Source organism: Apus apus, chromosome 1, assembly GCF_020740795.1.
Source record: "Apus apus isolate bApuApu2 chromosome 1, bApuApu2.pri.cur, whole genome shotgun sequence".
Taxonomy (NCBI): domain Eukaryota; kingdom Metazoa; phylum Chordata; class Aves; order Apodiformes; family Apodidae; genus Apus; species Apus apus.
Window position 1 is genome coordinate 59,458,122 of NC_067282.1, and position 20,854 is coordinate 59,478,975.

A 20,854-nucleotide genomic window follows, 5' to 3' on the forward strand; every position below is an offset into this window, starting at 1 on the left:
TGATGACACAAGAGGAAAAGCAGTGCCTAACAACAAGGCTCCCCAGGGCTTTGGAGACTTCTTATAAAAACTACACCTGGCAGGGATGTCACGTCAGTGGTGGGGCACCACGCTGCTCCCTGTGGCACCTAGGAAAGAGTTTTTCCCAACAGTCCCAGGTGGGCCGAAGGCTGGTGATTCAGGCCAAGAAGGGGAGAGCCAGAGGCATCAGCCAGAGCAGAAGGCTCAGATCACCATCACTGCATCCAGAGCTCAACTTAACCCCGAGCAGCTCAGCCCCACCAGTCTGAGCCCGCAGAGAGGGGGATGGAGCAGAGGGACCCCCTGCAGAGACAGGCCGTGCCTGGGTGATGTCCTATGTCAAAGCCTCTTTCTTGCGATTTTTCTCCTCTTCACCACAGGCAAGGAATCCAGCTTTACCCTCTCTGTGACAACAACCACCACGCAAGGGGATCCCCACTCCCACGAAACACATGCACGTACCCCTCCAGGCCACACTCCTCTGTTGCTGGGGCAGCTTGGAGTCGAGTTTGTCCCCAGGTGCCCATCAGCACACACACAGGCAGGAGGTAGCCCAGACAGCAAAGGCCCATTCCAAGCCCAAGATCCATGCAAACCCCAGCACCAAGCACGAGCCATTCCCAGCTGTCAGGTGCTGCCCCCACCTGCATGTCTACAAAGATGTTTCATGGGCTTGATCCAACAGCACAGTAACATCACCTGACCCCCTCAACCTGAATTTGAGCAAGCACAAAAGACTCTTCTTCACAAGCAGGGATGGCAGGAATCATTGCCAAGAGGTTTTGTCCACAAAAACCTTTTTATGAGCAAACAGAAGATGCTTGGGATCTCACTTCTAATAAAAATATTTAAGAAGCAGATAGCAAGATGAGGAGTGTGGTAAACTTAGCTTCAGACCAAAGTGAATTGGTATCAGGGACATAAACTGAGGGGCTGCACAGTAAATACCTGGCTCAGCAGGGACTGACTCTGGCTTTTTATCTGACAGGGAATGACTGCACCTACACCTCAGAGGGTGCAGGTGGCAAGTGCAGCAGACTCGAGAGCAATCCCTATCTGCCAGGTGGCTTGCTGGCACTCTGGCATAATCCCACCGTGTGCTCTCAGCAAAGCACCTGTATTTGCTCAGGTAGCCCTCTATTTTTATCAAGGAAGATATTAAGCTTAGAAGTAAGGCAAAAAAAGGGTCGTGTCCTTCTCGAAGAGGCTCAAATGCAGCTAGCTGAGGTGCAGCTGAGAAAGCTGGAGGCAGGCAGGCAGCCCTCAGCTGCAGGGCTCCAGTGCTGCTCCTAGCCCTCAGGCAACCTTACAATTTGCCAGCCATTTGGCTTTTGTTTACAGGACAAACGTATACATGATTGTGTTGTAGATGCTAGCCTTCTTCCTTCTTTTGTTTTAAATGCACATTTGTTCAAGACTCTCAAGCCAGTGTGCACAATCTGTTTTATCTCCTGACAGAGACAAACAGCCAGGTGTGCCACTGTCCTGTGGCACCAGCCAGGTATGCCACCATCTCACCAGCTCACCTCACGATGGCAGTGCTCCCTGCTGTCTGTCCCTTCTCCTGCTCTAAATGTGGACTTGCCCTTCAGCAAACCTCCCACCAGGATCTGCTCCTCCCTTCCTATAACGGCGGAGGTCAGCAGTGAAGAACCAGCAGTCTCTTTACTATCTCATGCTTCAAAATATTTCAGGGATATATGGCATTCCCAATGCCTTCAGCTGCCTTAGGAGAGGGTGGCTCCACCAAGAACTTCAGACATGTGGATCCTGCAGGCAGCTACTGGTAGCAACGAGCAAAAAACTTCTCACTCAATGGCTGCACCTCTATAAAGGTTTGCAGTGCACTGCACACTGATGAGCACTAGCAAAGCCACAGAGCCTTAACCACACCAGCTCTCCCAGTCACTCAACTAGAGGTGCTTTATCTGAGGCTGCTAGAGGCCCACCGAAATAACACAGCAGGTGCTGCCTGTGCTCCACCATCCCCTCACAATGCCAGGATGGCCAACAAGCCAGATGACCCAGCAACAGTTAGGGAACTATCATCTGCTTTTCTCAAGCCCAAATAAACTGGTAAAAACACTATCTGTATGAAAACCTCTTCCAGTGCAAAGTAGCATCTGCCTGCTGGAAACACCACAGTGTAGAGGGAAGCTGACAAAATCTCCTTCACCTCTCCCCAACAGCAGTGATTGCCAGGCTAAGATAATAATTAGGTTATCAAGTGCTGGTGTAAGCGAGCTGCACTGCACCACAGAACCGCTTGAACACTCAGTAACTCCACAGGACAAAAACTAATAACACAGCAGGGAGATAAAAAGTTATTAGCAAGCCCTTGTCATACCCTACAGATATATAAGGCAAAGCTCTACCTAGATAAGTCTCCAAAAACAGCTGATCGTGAATGAAATACAAGTGACTGCAACAGATGCAAATCAGAGATGGAGGTAATTCATTAATTGGAAGTGCAATTAATTGAGAGTTGCAATTAACTGCAGCTCATGAAGGTATTCAGATGAATGATTACGTACTGTGCTCTGAAAAGATGCTTTTCTACATGAGAGCCAAAGGGCAGCCCTGCAGAGCACCACCAACCTTCCCACCCGCTGGAGAGGAACTGCAAGGGCACCGCACCACCGGTTTGGGAAGCGTGCAGGGAAAAACATGCATATCTCAACAAATGAGGGGATTTTCTTCCTTACCTGAGCTGTATCTGCTGCGCAGACAAAACATCCTGAATTGATCTGATGAAAATTTCTGCAGGAATTCCTAAACTCCACCCACAAAAAGACATTTTTAGCATTATATCAAACCATTTCTTCAAGAGTTCTTCCACCCTTTTACACTCCTTTCACAGTCCATTTCATACAAAATGACATGACAAATAACCCATCTTTGTAGCTTAAGATAGCCATAAAGCTTTAAACCATAACACTTGTTTAAAGACTAAATGAAATAAAATCTAATTCCATATAAGATAGATGTGTAAGCATACATACAAGATTTAAATACACACACAATGTCAAATATAAGACAGTAAAAGTACTTTTTAATTATGATTAAACATACACTCTATAAAGACCTTTGCAAAAAAAAAAAAAAAACCACAAACTGAAATTACCAGACTAAGATTGGGATGTAATCTTGAAGGAAAGGACAGCTCATGAGTTTTGCAAACTTTATGAAAAAAAGAAAGATCTATTGAAAAAGAAAGTAAGTGTACTTTTCCTGCAGGACTAGAATATGAAAGAAAATAGGGAGTAAACACAAATAACCTTTTTTTAAAAAAATACATTGCTAGAATTTATCTGTGTTAATTACAAAACCTCATTAATTTCTCTTCAATATTTCTCTAGCTTTACAAATAATTTACTACAGTAAATAGTAAACTGTTACTAGTAGTGCAATGAATTTATATTAATAGTAAAAAGAACTATTTAAATGCTGGGAATGATAAACCATTTAATCACTTCCAGCTGTGCTCTCAGCAAGGCTGGACACTGTGGCAGACTGACTGTGAACAATGCATTCCTGCTTTTTTCCTTTTAATTTGGAAACTGGTGATGGCAAGTTTGCAACACCGAAGCTCAATTGAAATAGAAAATCATAAGAAGTCAATAAAAGTGAGAAAACTTGGAAAGTGTCATTTGCTGAAAGATGCACATTTCAAAATTTAGCTTCTGTGACCAGACTATATCAGCCTGAACACAGAAAGCAGTAAAGTGTCAGTTATGTGCTTTCTCTCATGTGAAAAAAAAAAGAAGGAATCAGGGTAACCTAAATCAAGAACCAGACAGTGACATTAACTGTTTTGATGTTACTTCTTTGTTGTGGGGTTTTTTGTTTGTTTTTAAAATAAACTCAATATCTGAGTGTACCCAGTTTTTCCAGAAGCTTTACAGTAATACACAGAGGTAGAACAATAGGAGTAAAGTAGAGAAATAAATTCGAATTTGGGAAAGGACCATTTGAAGAGAAAAAAAATCATTCTGCATTTGGTTAAAAATGGATCACAGGGAAAGTACCACTGCCCTTTCAAAGCAGGTTGCTTGGCCATGCATTATCACAAGGTGCTTGATTTTAGGGGTCAGAACTAACAGATATTTAAAAAAAAAAAAAATCAAGAGAAGGGGACAAGGGGGAGGGAAAACAGGGAAGACAGACATGGAGGATACAAGGTGGCCATGCCCAGCTGATGGCCTGGAATGCCAGGACTGTGCCAGAGGGGCCTCCCCTCTTTCAGAGCAGGTGTAGGAACTTCCACGTAGGGCTTCACTTTCAAGATGCAGGAAGGCAGTACGAGAATAAATTTGTTTCACTGGACTGCAAGTTGCTTATAGGGAAGGATTAATCCTTGTTAGCCAAGTCAAGGAGCAGAAATTAAAAGACCCACAAGGGAAGAGAGTTTTTGTTCTCTCAATGCAGGGAAGTCCCACTGCAGACATGGATGGGAATGTTTCTATACATGATTTTTAACTGCATACATTGCATCCATGGTCACTTCTCCACTCTGTCCACAACGCCTGCTGAGACTCAGGAGATGTCTGTGAGTGATGGGTCATTTTCCTGAGGGAGACAGGGCTTAACTGTACCCAGACAGCATCAGGAGAATTAAGAATAAAGCAGCTCATATTGAACTCATTTTTAAAGGGATTTTAATTAAGTCTTCCAAGAGGGCGAAGGGGAACATATGTGCTGAAACAGCCTCCCAAGCTTTGTCTAAAGGAAGGAAATCACCCACTTCTAGCAATAGGTGTCACCCATCATGACAGCACATGCCTAGCAGAGAAACTCTGCTCTGGGCTACACCACAGACTTTGGGACACAGTAAAACAGGACATGTTGACATGGCTTGTAGGTACCAAAAGACAAAGCTCTCTGTGCGTCAGCAAGGTGACTGTATAAAAATAAAGGAGAATATGAGAGGCCACTGGCATAGCACAGCTGCAGGACACCTGATAGCTTCCTGACAAAGTGCTGACACTACCTCCCATTTCAGCTAAAGCAGAAAAAGGGAAAAACAACCGCTCTTTACCAAGTCCCAAAAGCATATCCACTATTAAGAGCAGACAGACAAGAACACAGCACTACAGAACAGAATCATTCAGGCTGGAAAAGGTAATAGAGTTTGTCGAGTTCAACCACAAATGTATAATGTGTCTGTTACTGGCCACAAATGCTGCTCCTACAAACCCTCTTAGGTCAGCAAGAGCCAGTTTATAGGCAAACCCTGAGACCAAGCAGGTTTCTACACCCAGATCCATGATAACTGCTACACCAGGGTGAGAGAGACACTCTGCTTCAGATCTTTCACTGCTGTGCAAGCACATGCTCCAGCATTTTCTCAAGAAGGCTGTGATTAGTATTTACATATTACAGATATACATTGCTTCAATTCACAGAAATAGATTACCTTAATTGTTACGTAGTTTTTTAATGACTTGGACATTTTTTCTTTACTTCCTTTAACATGCAAATGCCCTAGAACAAAAAAAAATAAAAAATTAATCAGGATAAATGAGCATGCTTCTGAATGGGGAGCAAATGAGAAAGACTGCACTGAGACACTGGGAACACTGGGGGCAGCATATGCTGTGATATATATGTGCCAACCATTTCAATGTAACCTAATTTTCAGTAGCTTTGCCTACAGTCCTTCACATCTCCTCATTCTCAATTTTGGCCAGATGAATTTTAAAACACTGGAAAATAAAATGTTAAAAAAACCCCACACCACCATCACCAGAGACATTAACAAGGAAAATACAAAAAGTCTCTCTGCTCAGAATTGATAATAAAATTATTAAAATAAGCATGCAAGGAAATACTTTTCAGTCTTCACAGAAAAGCACCTTACCTGTTACTCTTTATTTTCCAAACATATTTTAAGACCTTTAAGAATCTTCCAGTGATCTCAAATTACAGTATCTCAAACAATTTTCTCTACTTATTACTTGCTGGTAGCTGTTACCTTGATTTTTTTAATCCAAAAGTTTATTGTCCTGGTTCAAAATACCTTACATGCAAAATTCATATTCTACACAGTCCCTATTTCTCCAGACTTTGGGAAACTGAGATAAAAACAAGGGGGAAGGAAGGATGTAGCTATCATGACTAATTTGAATTTGCTTATTTTAAAATGCAATCTCTCAGGTAGAGCTTTCAACAGCCACGTGGACTGTTGATTTGCAGGGCTGTGGTACAGGAAAAGGGCAGTAGCCATCTCCACCATGTTAAGGAGAGCATGTAGAGCTTGGCTTCTGGACTAAAAGTTCTGTCAAAGCAAGACAGGAGATGGGCAAACTCAGGCTGTACACTCCTGGGCCTCATCCATGCTAGCCACAGCACCACCACTGGTGGAAAACATCAGTTACTCACAGCACCAGAGAGATGCCAAATATGTAGCTGATAAAAGCAGTATCCTTTCAGAAATGTTAAAAGAATTAATTGGCCTCTCCTAATCCTGTAAGTTAACGAGCACTCTCAACTAACACGCAATTTCCAGGCCCTTCGTGAACTGCAGAATCCAGCACTTAATCATACTTAGAGGCCAATTTTTAAGCAGGAGCTTTTCTTACTCATTAATAACACATCAGCACTCCGTATTTTTTCAGATTTGGCAGTCCAGCGTGACAAATGCCCCAAGGTGTTCTGCAAGCACAGCATAAGATCATGCTTCTGCTTTTACAGGTGGTGATGGCAAAGGTGGCTTTTCTGGCTCAGCAGCCCATGCAGCTGTCTGCATTTTGTGCTCCTCCCCACACAGTCTTGCCTGGCACCCCTCTCTTTCACAAGTGGGTAAAATCCCCATTACACTCATCTGGATACAAAAGGAACACGCTCAGGCCTGGTAACAGATGTGAAAAACATCTGGTTTCACTTCTTAGCTGTTTCTGACACTGATTCAAGGCAGCACGGATTCTCCCTAAGAAGGCTACCTCTGGTCCTACCCCAATCACCTGGAAATTTAAGTTTGCACAACGCACTCTGAGGGGAGAAGGAATGAATCAAGAGATCTACGCATTCAGAACCAGATCCAGCAGATACCTATGATCAAACCAAAATCTCATTTTCATCACAGTTGTCCAGCCTGTTGAGGTAATTTTCACCACTGCGTGGTTGAAGTCAGAGCCCTCAGTAAGAACATTTGTGCCATCAGAGGCAATGGACACCTGCAATTCTTGTGAGTTAAGAAAAACCCAGAGACAAACTTCTCCCAGGAGAAGGGGAAGAGCCTGGGTAGAATTGTTACTTTTTTTCTTTTGCAAGGGTGCCTAAATATTGACTTACTTAACTTTAAGCAGCTGAGCTTAAAAGAGTTCCACTGTGTTTTCCTAATGAGGTTCAGGTAACATCTGAATTTGAAATAATATTCCTCTTCAACAGCTTCAGCATTCAGAATGATTTCATTAAAGAATCACAAAATACAAGGATTTTCATAACTTTGGCTTGGCGCTCTTCCCAGAGTACAAGTAGTCTAAAAATAAGGTCCTTATGAGGAGATTTATCCTCAGTGCAGGGATTTTCTTCCTCTAATGGGGATTGCTCCTCCAATTCTAAGCCTGCTGAAATTCTGAAGTCTGTTACCAGAATAAATTGTTTCTGAAGCTGATTCATCTGCCCTAAATAATTCACGCTATCGTCCTCCAGCAACATTTTTTGACTTAATGAAAGTAATCTGTCAGCTCCTAGAGAACCTCAGTGTACAAACTGCCCTTGGAATTAAGTTATTTTCTTTTCTCCCCATCCCCACTTTTTTTTTTTTAAGAAAAATTTACTCCTCTTTATTCAGTTAGTTTCAAAAAATATTTTGCCTACAGCTTCAATTCCAAGCTTGAAAAGTCACCGGTTTTCCATAGAAGGCTCCACCTGGCAGTATCCAGTGCATCTCAGTGCAAGTTCACAGCATTTCCCCACACTCCAGGAACAAAAGCACACCCTGGAGGGTGTACCAGCCTCTGGACAATGGCAACAGGCTCTATACTGGGAACTGAAACCAGAATTCAATAGTCAGGAGTTAAGGAACCACATGATGAGACTCAATGTCTCCACTTTTCTACAGAGCCGAGGGGTGACTTAGTCTTTAGGTAGCCCATGGATGTCACAGACCTCCTTGTCTCTACCCACCAGCAACCTCACTGATCAGAACAGATCAAAGCATCTGGCTCATTTGGTCTTCAGCATGAATCTTGTTCCTCATATCCCTCACTAGGCATAACGCTACTGGTGGATAAAAAGGCTTTCCATGAAAATTTAAATAGTTACAGGTATGTGCACTGCACACACACAGAACATCCAGTGGTGGCTGCTGCAATAAACGCCCACAAGCCTTCCCCCACATTTCAGACCACACAAAACACTCCAGCTCTAACATTTCTCTGCAGGATCACAACTTTGTGAGCTATGGTGGTTCATCAGTTCATGTATCTTAGCATTCTCTCCATTCCTGTTTTCCAGTAGTACAGATGTCTTTATTTAACATTATCAAAAGCCTTTCACTGTATTTACAGACACAGGGTATTTTATTCTGCATGCTACTGAAAACTTTTTAAACCCACAAGCAACTGGTACTGAGACACTGGAAAACACTGGCCTACTCTACTCTCCTCACCTAGGAGTGCAGTTCAGACTGGGATCCACCTGGCTGGAGAGCAGCCCTGTGGAAAGGGACCTGGGAGTCTTGGTGGATAACAGGCTCAACATGAGTGACCAGTGTGCTGCTGCAGTGGCAGAGAAAGCCAACAGGATGCTGGCCTGCATCAACAAGTGCATCATCAGCAGAGATAAAGAAGTCATCAACCCGCTCTACTCAGCGCTTGTCAGACCCCACCTGGAGTACTGCATTCATTTTTGGTCCCTGCTCTACAAAAAGGATGCAAACAGACTGGAGAGGGTCCAGAGAAGGGCCACAAAGATGATCAGAGGACTGGAGAACTTGCTCTATGAGAAGACACTAAGAAAACTGGGTTTATTCAGCCTTGAGAAGAAAAAGGCCTAGGGGACACCTTATTACCATGTTCCAGTACTTAAAGGGTGGCTACAAAGAAGAAGGAGACTCCCTGTTTACAAGGAGTCACATGGAAAACACAAGGGGTAATGGGCACAAGTTGCTCCTGGGGAGATTCTGATTGGACACAAGAGGTAAATTTTTCACCATGAGGACAGTCAAACATTGGAATAGTCTCACAAGGGAAGCAGTAGATTCCCCCACGTTGGACAGTTTTAAGTCTCAGCTTGACAGGCTGCTGAGCCATCTCATATAAACGATAGTAGTACCTAGAAAGGTTACAGCAGATGATCCTTGAGGTCCCTTCCAACCTGGCATTCTATGATTCTCAAGGCTTTTAAAATGTTACAATCAGCTACCTACCCACCTGCCTTCACCTGCCAGGGTTCTGGGGTTCTAGGACAACAGAAATTTCTGGGTTTAGGAGGACTACATAAGCACATACAGAAAATACCAAGTATTTTCACCCTCCTCCTGCACGACTGTTACAGAACAGTCCTGCCAAACTGCTACAGCCAAAACACAATTTAGAAAGAACACCTGTGACAAAGAGTACCCTCAAATTTTGAGGAAATGCCAATGAAAGTGAATGAGATTATACAGGAAAAAACTCTTCTTTCCACATTTTTAAGTAGGAGTGAACACATGCGCAATGCATACACTGTCATTATTTGGAGATTTCCCCAGATGAAATTCAGGAATATTTTCTTGTAACTGCTTTATTAATAAAGGCATTCATTCTACAGTTTCAAGATTCACTCTCATTTATCTCTCTTCACTTAAGCCAGGAATTTGGTCACTGTAGCAGACCATTTGCTTAGAAGGTTTCCCTCACACTTCATACCACACAAATGCCAAACTTAAAAAAAAAATAAAGTATAATGTCTACAGGCATCTTAGGTAATTAATATCTTTACTTACCAGAATGCAAAAAGTAATTTCCCCATTGCTCACACTGATGATACACCTCACACTGTGCAATTTCATTTTCATGATGAGGAAATGCAAGATCTATTCCACCGGTATGGATGTCCAGTTGCTTTCCAAACACTGCACTGTAACAATATTTTCCTGATCGGTAAGTAGAACACTACAAAAGCTTTTTGTGAAAGAAATACAGAAAAGAGTAAGATGAAACAACATAAATTTAAGGGTAAAATGTAATGATTGCAGTTTTAAAACAAGACTTTACACGGATCTTAGATACCAAAACTGCAACAGAACTTGTATGGACAGGACCCTTATCTGCCCACAATTAACTCCCCTTAGTAGAAGCGATTCTTTTTCTAACTTAGATTAAAGAATGGCAAGCAGGACAACTCCTTTCCTTGTTCTGCTACAGTTTCAGTATCAGACAGCTGCCTTCATCCGCAAGCCAAACAACTCTGAAGCAATGTACACTTCTGTAAGTGTGGTATTATTCTTTATCTTGTACTTTTTCTGTAAGAATTCAAGCGATACTGTACACAGTCATGGTAGAAAAATGCTTAGTCCTACATTATTATAATGTCAAAAGGAAGTGCCAGTGCCCCTGATCTCCCAGGGCCATTCCTCTCATCCCAGTAGAACAGCTGCATCTGCATGGGTCCCCCATGGGTTTGCATGGCACAGACCTCTCTGCAAACACTGGTGGCTGGAAGCAAGTTACTCATGTGGCTACGGGGCAGACCTAGACCCTTTCTGGTAAAATACCATAAGTCAAGGCTGCTATACTCTGCCCACTGTCCCTTGCTAGGTCATGTTGCCTAAGTTAATAACTTCAATTTGCACATCTGTCAAACAAAGACAACACTTAACTAACCACAGCGAGGTAAAACAACACTAACTGCACAGAAACCAGGGACACTCAAGCTGGGGAAGATGCAAGGTCTACACAAGTAGAAAACAAAAGGCAAGCCCCACACACTTGTGTGCACAGACACACACAGTCTTCCTGTATGTCATTCTAACAAGTCTCTCCTGAAAGCTGGCTTGATATTAAAACTTTTGTCCTTTTTTGGGACAGAACATCTTGACTCATGATGGCTCTGCACAAGCTTTTGGGGCACTGAAAGACAAGAAAACAAGGAGAAGAGAGGAGGGAAGAAAGACCAGCTCTTGCCATTTCCCAAGCTCATACCACTCTGCTTCCTCCTGTCTGCTCCAAAACGAGCTTAAGCAGAGATCTTCCCAGGACTGGCCCCAGCTCATGCCCTCCCTTGCGCCATCTACAAAGGAGTACTGGCCACCTGATGTTCCCTCCCAGAAAACCATTAAGAGCTAGGAAGAAAGGAGAGACCAAGCAGGGGCAGGAAGAGCAGCCCATCTCACCAGAACGGGACTCCAGATAGGAGATCAGACCTAAGTCACCACAGGTGGTTCCCTCCTCCAGGGCTGCACTGGAGACCAACAAGCTCCTCACTTATCTTCCCCAGGCATGCTTCAAGGTCCTTGCAAAATCACTTCACCTAGCTTACCTAGAGTGCTTTGAGATCTTTTGCAAAACAGGCAGGTAAGTAGCTATTGGTTAAAATGGGCCTTGGGCAGCTGAATGGGACAGCAAAACACTTTAGGTAACCTACCAAAATAAGCTCTCCCTGTTTCACAGTCCAAGATTACTACACTTATGCTCTGCATGGGTCAACTCATACTTACATGCCAGGAGCCTCATCCAGCTGCAGTAAAATAAGTTTTTACAGAAAGAAATGCAGACTATTAACAGCACTAAATCAGCAGATAGGCCATTCTGTAATGGCCTGGCACTTCTTTATCTAGTGTGCACTTCCATCACAGGTTGCATTTCAAATACACCATGGTTTTGTGCACTTCTGTTGCTTTAAGAACTGTTCCACAGTGCTGAAACTACAGACAGAAAATCACTATTATAAAGGCTTTTCACAATCGGGTAGTAATGACTAGTGACCCCAGGTCCACCAGAAAAGCATCTGAAAGAGAAACCTAAAGCACCTGTTCCCTCTACTTTCTGCTTGGTTTGCAAACTCTCAAGTTAAACAGGGCTAGATCTATATAATTTGCTATTAGCTTCCAAAAAAGACTTGAGACTAATGCAAAACTAAGTACCACTATTAATCTCCCAGCAGTGAAGAGACAGAATTTCTTTTTTCATTGCACAAATTAACAGGTCATAAGTCAATAGAGTGTAGGACAAAATGCTACCCATCCTGTGGAGAAACTAAAACCCCAAATTAAAAGCAAATTAATTTAAACCAACTACAACCAAAATGCTACTAAATGCAATTTGCATCACGCACACAGAATTCACTGCCACAGAGAAACCAGGCTATTTCATACTGTGGCTGATTTTTCAAGAAAGCTGAGTAAAAGATGTTTAGCATGAACAACCACAGCTACTGTTAAAATAAGGCCAGCAAGACCTCATACATTTGCTGGAGTCAGGATGGAATCCCACAACCTGTTTTCCTGACACAGCACTACATGCTGGACTAGGTCTGATGGAGACTGCAGGAAGTGGAAGGGAGGCAAATAAATGAGATACTATAACTTTCACTAAAACTTTAGTTAGTCAGTTCAAGTTAAAATACTTGCTAATCAACTGTGAGATCCTTGATGACATATCTTAAATATCCAAGTCTGCTCAAAAGAAGGTGTTCACACACAGCAAGAGAGCTACACCATTACGGTGGAGCAGAGTTTTTTTGGGCCACACATGACATCTCAAATTGCACAAAGTATTCACATTAAAACTGATGTTTTCTAGTAATCAGAAAAAAACACTCTCAATACTGCTGCTACCACTGTACTGTGACTGAAAAGAAAAATCAGCACTAGGATTTAAAATCCAAGAAATCTGACCTTGATATTGTGGAACACTCAATGTGCCATCCAGGTCTTCCTTTTCCCCAGGGAGAAGTCCAAGATAGCTCTTGAGGTTTGGCAGCCTTCCACAAGGCAAAATCTTTACTGTGTCGTTTATCAGTATGAACTGCCAAGAACAAGCAATTTATTAATGCCTCAAAGGAAAAAAAAATGAGCAAATGGAAGCAAGTGGAAATGTGCATTGAGTGAACTAGTGTGATTTTTATCTCTTTTGCTCAACTTTTGCATCTTTCCTCCCTTCCCCCTTATACAGGGTTTCCAGTTTCTCAATCAACCATTTGAAAAAAAAAATAATAATATGTTGGATTAGATTTCTGCAAGCTAACAATATGGATTCAAGATTCTTTAATACATTCTATCCTTTAAGTCCTTTCGGCCTCCTCTGGTTTTACACCATTCATTTAGATACTTACCAGTCAGCTTCCCAGGACAGACTGGACCGCAGCAAAAAAGATAACAGAAACAACCTAAACTAAAACCTCACACAAAAAAAACCCCAAAAAACCAAACCAAACCAACCAAACAAAAAAAAAAAACAACCAAAAAAAAAACCACACACACAAAAAAATCCAACCAACAGCCCACAATTTTTTCTCTGGACAGAATTCTATATTGAAACACTATAAAACCAAAAAGAGCGTGGAGATGAGAATCAAACTTATTCTCGGACAGTATAAACCTTTTGGTGCCAGTTTTATCAAAGGCTTCTCTACAAAGGTCTCCTCCACAGGTCTATTTGTTGGTTCCTCCACTACACAGCCAAGGATGTAGCCCTTTTTGTCACAGTTCTGCAGAGGACGTCGTCTCTGCTGGCTCCTAACCCCCAGCTGGACTCACACCCCTCCCCAGCAAGAACTACAGAACAGGGTTCTGGACTCTGCATTTTTTTCCTGACAAATACGTGACCTGGCATTTGACTGACGTGGAACAATGTACTTACTTGACTCAAAGGGATCCAGCATGACAAGCAACTCATATCATTTTAAGTTCCCTTAACTACCACCACTCATCTCTTATCAGCAGTTGACACTACATTTCTTTCTTTCCTCCACTTATTTCAGACCGCTAACAAAACCATGGTGTATGACTGGGTCAGAACCAAATCCCGGAACACTCCGGCATCAACACATTTTAATGATGATTCACAGTTATTTTGGGAGATCTATTAGATGGTCATTTTTCTTGAGCCATTCTGCTTGTACTTTATTGATATTAGAGTCAGTTTTTATTCGGAACATCATGCAATATTAAGGGAAGCACATTACAAAACTCCATTACACCTGCTTCATCATTCAAAATTGATAAGATACAGCCCTAGTTTTAGACACTGAATCTTCATCTTGGCTCTTTTGCTACTTTTTCAGCTCCAGCTGACAAGAATCTGTTGACTCCCTCCCTCTTTAGCCTTTTTTTGAGTATACTGCTACACAGAAGTACTCTCTTCACCTTCTCAATTCTAATCAAAACAACAGTCAAAAAGTACATTCAGTTGTAAGTCACTTGAGGATAAACAGAGCAAAACACATCATCAGTCACAGTTTAGGCTGGAAAGCATGTCTGGAGATTTCCTACTCCAATCCCCTGCTCAGGACAGGTTCAGTGACAGGAGACAGCCCAGGACCATGTCCAGTTAAGTTTTGAGTATCTCCAAAGATGGAGACTCCAGAGCTTCTCAGAGCAACATATCCTTGTGTTAACCATCCTCAGAGTAAAAAAGGCTTTTATTAGGTTTAAGTGGAATTTCCTGTGTTTCATGTTGTGCCCATTGCCTCTCATCCTATCACTAGGCACACCTGAGAAGAGTCTGCCTCTTCTTTACTCTCCCCATCAGGTATTGGTACATATAGGTAAGATGCCCCTGAGCATTCTCTTCTCCAGGCTGAGCAGTCCCATCTCTCTCAGCCTTTCTTCATATTAAAGATACTCCAGTACCTCCATTGTATTTGTGGTTCTCTGCTGGGCTCTCTCCAGTATGTCCATATCTCTCTTGTACTGGGAATCCCAGCACTAAACCCGGCACTCCAGGCACATCTCACCAGTGCTGAGCAGAGAGGAAGAATCACCTCCACTGACCTACAGGCAACGCTCTTCCTAATGCAGCCCAGAAGGCTGTTGGCTGTCTCTGCAGTCAGTAACTATCTCAAAATGACTGTTGACAAAATGCATTCCCTCTGTGAGTTGTAATGCTGAAACAACTCCAGAGTGGAGCTGAGAGAAGCTTCTGGCTGCAATTCACCTCAGCATTGGCCTGCCAGGCATTTTCAGTAATTGCAAACACATTTTTTTTTTAATTAAGAAATATTGAACTGTGCACAGGATGCAGGAGATCTGCATCAAATCCTCCAAAGCAGAGAGAGACCTGATCAGACCCAAGTTACAGAAACTACACAGCAGCTCAGCAATCCTGCTCAGGAGCCAGACAACCACAGCAAAAAACCCAACCCAGCCAAGGGCACAGGCCTGCTTTAGCACAGCCTATAAGGAGATCACTCACTCTCACATAAATAGGCTGTTTAGCAGTAGCTCAGTTGTAAATAATGAAAGAAGCAAATTCATCTGGTTAGCATGCACCAGCAGGGTGCTACTGCCCCAACAAGAAGGCGGTACATGACATCTCCCTGCATTTACTCTTGAATATCTCACTGCTGGCAAGCACGATGGCTGAGACCATCACCTCATTATGAAGTTTGTATGTGCCACTCCCAAGTATGTAATACTAAGAATCTTCATTGTTTGAGAGTACCAGAACAAAGGTATAAAGGGTACGGAGTATGAAGAGAGACCACCAAGTTTCCTCTTGCACTGGAAACAGTGAGTGCCTCAATAAATAATTATTTTAGTATTTTTTTTTTAAAATGAGACCTTAACTAACCAAAAAGCTGGCTATATGCAACAGGTTAAAAAACCGTTTCAAACTGTTGAATTAAAGTTTATGCATAGATACATCATGAGTGCAAACAATGTGTCAGTACAAAAAGGTTGGTGCCATGAACTTACCTGCTTCATCTTGGGTATCAGGATAAATAGTAGTTAATACTCCGTATCTTTTTCCCCAAGACTTAACATCAAAATAAACGTTGCCTAATAGAAAAGAAATGTTTAGTTCTATAGCAAAGATGGGGCACATTCACGATGATGAGATATTATTTCCCTGAAAACAAACCAAAATAAAATGCCCTTCAGCTCCCATTTGGAATTCAGAAATACTGTAAAAGCAGTAGCAAATGTTCCCATGTTACCAGCTTTTCAGTAACCTCACTGCACATGCTCATTCTGCACATTGGAAAAACTTCATATTCTGAAGATCTCCCCAGGTTCTCCCCTGCATGCACATGCACAATCAGCAATCCCTTCTCTGAAATGTAGCCTCCTGCTACTCCAGTTATAATGCACTCAAATGCTTCTACAACCACCAGCTCTGCCATAAAGAGATCCACACATTATGCTTTGCAGGCACATCTTTTACAGCACACAGGAGATACCCACCTCCTGTTTAGAGCTAAGTGGTTCCCCCAGCTCACCTGCAGAAGCCAGGCCAGGACTTCCCCACAGGAGCTTAGATAGCAGTTCATTAGCATAAACAATTATATTAAGTAATGAGCTTAATTTAACTTAGAAATTGAGTAAGAGTTGTTCTGTTTATTCATGTCACCACAAACGAGTTGCTCACACCCCGACTGTTAATCAACAGGAAGAAAGCCTGGCACAGGGTGTCTCATCTGATCCCAAAACAGGATTACTAAGAGCACTGATTTCCTGTGCGTGTGCTGAAAAAGGAGTGGTCTTGCTTTAAGTCTTACCTTGTGAGGTTACATAAGCTTGTCCATTAGCAATTATTGTTTTTATAAAGGAAATTATCTGAGGAATATTGTCAGTCACTCTCATATATACCGTAGGAGGAAGGACCTTAAACAAAAGAAGAGCAACATGTCAATAGCCTGTCTGAAAGACACTGCTGACTTGTCCCTTCACTCTAAGAAAGGAACTTTAAAGAACACTCTCCTCAATTTTACCTTAAAAAAAAAAAATGTCAAGTATCATATAAAGGTCGTAAGCAGCATTTAAGATTATACACACACAAAAAATTGAGGGGTGGCAAAAAAACCCCAAAACCCAGCAATTTTTCCCAGTGGCTTACCTCCTGCTTCTGACAAGTACTCTGGGCAAGAAGCAAAGTCACCTGAAGTCAGTGAAAGAATACTTAATGTTGCTTTAGATCAGGCTATTTCTGCATTGTAGTAAATGTGTATTATATGTGAACCAAGGCTCTGTTGCATGGGGAAAACAATTCATGCTCCCAAAGAAATTCAACTTGTTCATTCTAAAGCCAGGGTTTGCTTCTCCCTCCCCCCTTCTCCCCCCACTTTCCTTACTCAAAAGGTGTTCAATATCCAGAAGAGTATTTCCAGAAGATGGACAAAGTAAATTAGTACTCAGTTTCCAAGCAACACTTCATCACACAAGAAATCAATTTATTTTTTCAGATCAAACTGTCAAAACCAGATTCCTTTTCAAAATAATTGCTTTAAAATCCTCTTAAAATTTAGAAGCTCAAGTATCTGTACCTTTAAGGCAGCCATATCTTGTTTAAAGTCCTCTTCATAAATACGAGCCAGAGCTACTGGTGATATATTCATCTGAAAAAGAGAGAAGCAGATGATTACTTTGATTTATGATTTACTAATCTAAAATACTGCAGTCTTTTATCAGACATTTAGTAGCTAATTGGAAGACTTAGAGACCCCCAAGGTAAGGGGTCAGAAAGGCCTGTTCATCTAACATTCATGGGAAGGAGATGCAAGTTGTAAATAACTTTAAAGGAGTATTTAATTTATGCTTCTCAGTTGCCAAAGTATTAATACATATATTCTAAGAGAAAGCAACCAAAGATTAAAATAACAAACTCCTTCCTTCCCTCATTATTTTCCTCTTGAGAGGGCCTTGTATTTCCAGTGAGAAGATATACTAGAGTACATGGGACGTGAAATTCATTGAATTTATTGGCAGGGGACACCAATACCACCTACATGTCAGAAAGACAGATCAGAGACTTGCAGGATGAGACAGGATACTAATATTCAGTGATTAAGAGAACTAAGCTGTTTCAGCCAATCACAGTTACTCATAGATCTCGGTACAATCAGGGGAAATGAGCTGAAAGTCAGTCCCACGCTTTGCCTAGTGCAGCATTTCTCAAGCACCTTCTCCACATCTCTCATTCATGGGGTGACAGACAGGAACAGCAATCCTCCCAGAAGTAACAAGAAAGTGCAACTCAAAAGAATCATAGAATCATAGAATCCTAGGGGTTGGAAGGGACCTCGAAAGATCATCTAGTCCAACCCCCCTGCCAGAGCAGGGTCACCTAGAGTACATCACACAGGAAGGCGTCCAGGCGGGTTTTGAATGTCTCCAGAGAAGGAGACTCCACAACCTCTCTGGGCAGCCTGTTCCAGTGCTCTGTCACTCTTACAGTGAAAAAATTTTTCCTGATATTCATCTTAAACCTCCTATGCTCCAACTTGTATCCATTACTCCTTGTCCTATCACTGGTCATCACCGAAAAAAGCTTAACTCCATCGTCTTGACACTCACCCTTTACATATTTGTAAACATTGATGAGGTCCCCCCTCAGTCTCCTTTTCTCCAAACTAAAGAGACCCAGCTCCCTCAGCCTTTCCTCATAAGGGAGATGTTCCACTCCCTTAATCATCCTTGTGGCTCTGCGCTGGACTCTTTCAAGCACTTCCCTGTCCTTCTTGAACTGAGGGGCTCAGAACTGGACACAATATTCCAGATGTGGCCTCACCAATGCAGAATAGAGGGGGAGGAGAACCTCTCTTGACCTACTAACCACACCCTTTCTAATACACCCCAGGATGCCATTGGCCTTCTTAGCCACAAGGGCACATTGCTGGCTCATGGTCATCCTCCTGTCTACCAGGACCCCCAGATCCCTTTCACCTACACTGCTCTCCAGCAGGTCAGCCCCCAACCTGTACTGGTGCATGGCGTTTTTCTTCCCCAAATGCAAAACTCTACACTTGCTCTTGTTAAACTTCATCAGGTTTTTCCCCGCCCAAGTCTCCAGCCTGTCTAAGTCTCTCTGAATGGCAGCACAGCCTTCTGGTGTGTCAGCCACTCCTCCCAGCTTGGTGTCATCAGCAAACTTGCTGAGGGTACATTCTGTGCCCTCATCCAGGTCGTTGATGAAGATGTTGAACAACACCGGTCCCAGTACCGACCCCTGAGGGACTCCACTAGTCACAGGCCTCCAACTAGATTCTGCCCCATTGACAAAAAGGAAAGAGACAACTTGCACATGACAAGATACTTGTTCTCAGATACTCAGAAGAGGCCAGTGCTTGAAAGATGCATGACAGCAAAACCTGGCCTAGCAATCAAAAGCATGATATCAGTGCTTCCAATGCAAGCTTTTACATCTTCTCTGAGAACAACCTACTGAGGAGGAGGTAACACTGCCAGTCTCTCCAGCTTGCAGACAACTGCACTGTTAACAAAATACAACCAGTTTCATCTCTTCCAGCTCATTAGTGGAGCATCTTTAAGGGGTCTGATTTTCAGAGAACAGGTGGGTAACAAGCTCCTGGACAAGGCAGGAGTTCTGGTGAAGACAGACCAGATGCTTAACCAGCAATGAAATGAGGAAAATGCTCAGCACTGAGAAATGAAGGGATGCTTCTGCCTATAGACTGGAGTGTTCTTCCAGACCCCAGCGATGGGACTCAGGTACAGAGGTCCCAACAACAAAATCAGGCTATGGAGGAGGTGGCCTTGACCACCCAAACAAAATGTGCAGAGAAGAGCAGGCACTTCAAAAAGTCACAAAAAAGCCATTAAAAGCTTACTTCATAGAACTAAAGAATGCAGTAAATGAACACAGATTCTCTTAAAACATCATGTCATTTCCTTCCTCCTAAAACATATAATCTCCGTAACGCTCTGACAATAAGGAAACATTTTAAAATGTGCACATATAGATTTTAAATGCCTGGGGTTTTTAGTTGCTTGGTTGTTGTAGGGTTGTTGGTTTTTTTTAAAGATGGCCTACTGCCTTAGAAAACTGCAAGTAAATGGACTAAAGGAACGCAAGTGTTTCTACAGGCGTGGTGTGCTAGTAGTCATTTGAGTGCAGTGTCCTATATTTAACTGCAATACTAACTGTTTACTTAAAGATTAAATAAAAGTGACAGCTGTCAAATTCTCTGGCTCCAAGAAAGCAGCTTAAAGCTTGCAACTGCAATTTGATCCAAGACATTCATTTATGATCCAGAAGACATGAGTTACAGATTGTAAAAATAAACAAAAAAGCAAAACACAGAATAAAACACAGAATACAGTCTTACGTGTTTCAGGGTCCAAAAAGCACTCAAAAAAAATAAATAGAATTGGAATAATCATTCACCAAACTCAGCTGGTAGGAAAATAAAGACTGATTAAAATCCAACTGAGAACTACTTATAGCCCCAGTCTTACCAAGGCTTACCCCTATAATCAATGTCAACCTTCACATATGTGACAAGATGGATGAAGCTTTCCAAGCTGACACTGCAGCTAGATGGTCTTTGGCACCTTTCAGGAACCACCCTCAGCCTTGCATGTGGCAATGCTATATATACAACCTTTAACCATTGATGGCACACACAGCTTCTCCACAACACAACCAGAAGTGTCCTGGCTGCTAAGTTTTGAGATGAGATACTCTCCAACTGCATTGGGGATTCACCCCAGCTTTTTGCATCCTGCTGGCCTCCCAAGCAAGGGTGAGGGTGGGAGGACCCTGGCTGTGGATGTTGTAAAGGAGACCTCCTCATCTCTCCCCTCACACATCTCTGCATCCATTTACCTCCACACAGCTCTTGACGCCCAGCCCACCAGACACCCAGCCCCATTACAGCCATGCTGGGGGACCAGAAATACCAACATTTATTATCTATTAATTAAAACAAAACTCAAAAAAACCCC

General features: G+C 42.5%; 1 protein-coding gene across 2 annotated transcripts in view; it reads right to left on the reverse strand.

The window, feature by feature from the left end:
• Positions 1-20,854, reverse strand: part of CARS2 (cysteinyl-tRNA synthetase 2, mitochondrial) — a 40,833-nt gene that overhangs the window by 14,244 nt on the left and 5,735 nt on the right. For both annotated transcript variants that reach the window (XM_051610738.1, XM_051610748.1), the window contains exons 4-10: positions 17,434-17,505; positions 16,669-16,774; positions 15,866-15,949; positions 12,845-12,974; positions 9,953-10,086; positions 5,438-5,505; positions 2,727-2,793 (exon numbers count right to left, since the gene is read on the reverse strand). In XM_051610738.1, coding sequence (XP_051466698.1) covers positions 2,727-2,793; positions 5,438-5,505; positions 9,953-10,086; positions 12,845-12,974; positions 15,866-15,949; positions 16,669-16,774; positions 17,434-17,505 — 661 coding nt within the window. The remainder of the gene's footprint in view (positions 1-2,726; positions 2,794-5,437; positions 5,506-9,952; positions 10,087-12,844; positions 12,975-15,865; positions 15,950-16,668; positions 16,775-17,433; positions 17,506-20,854) is intronic.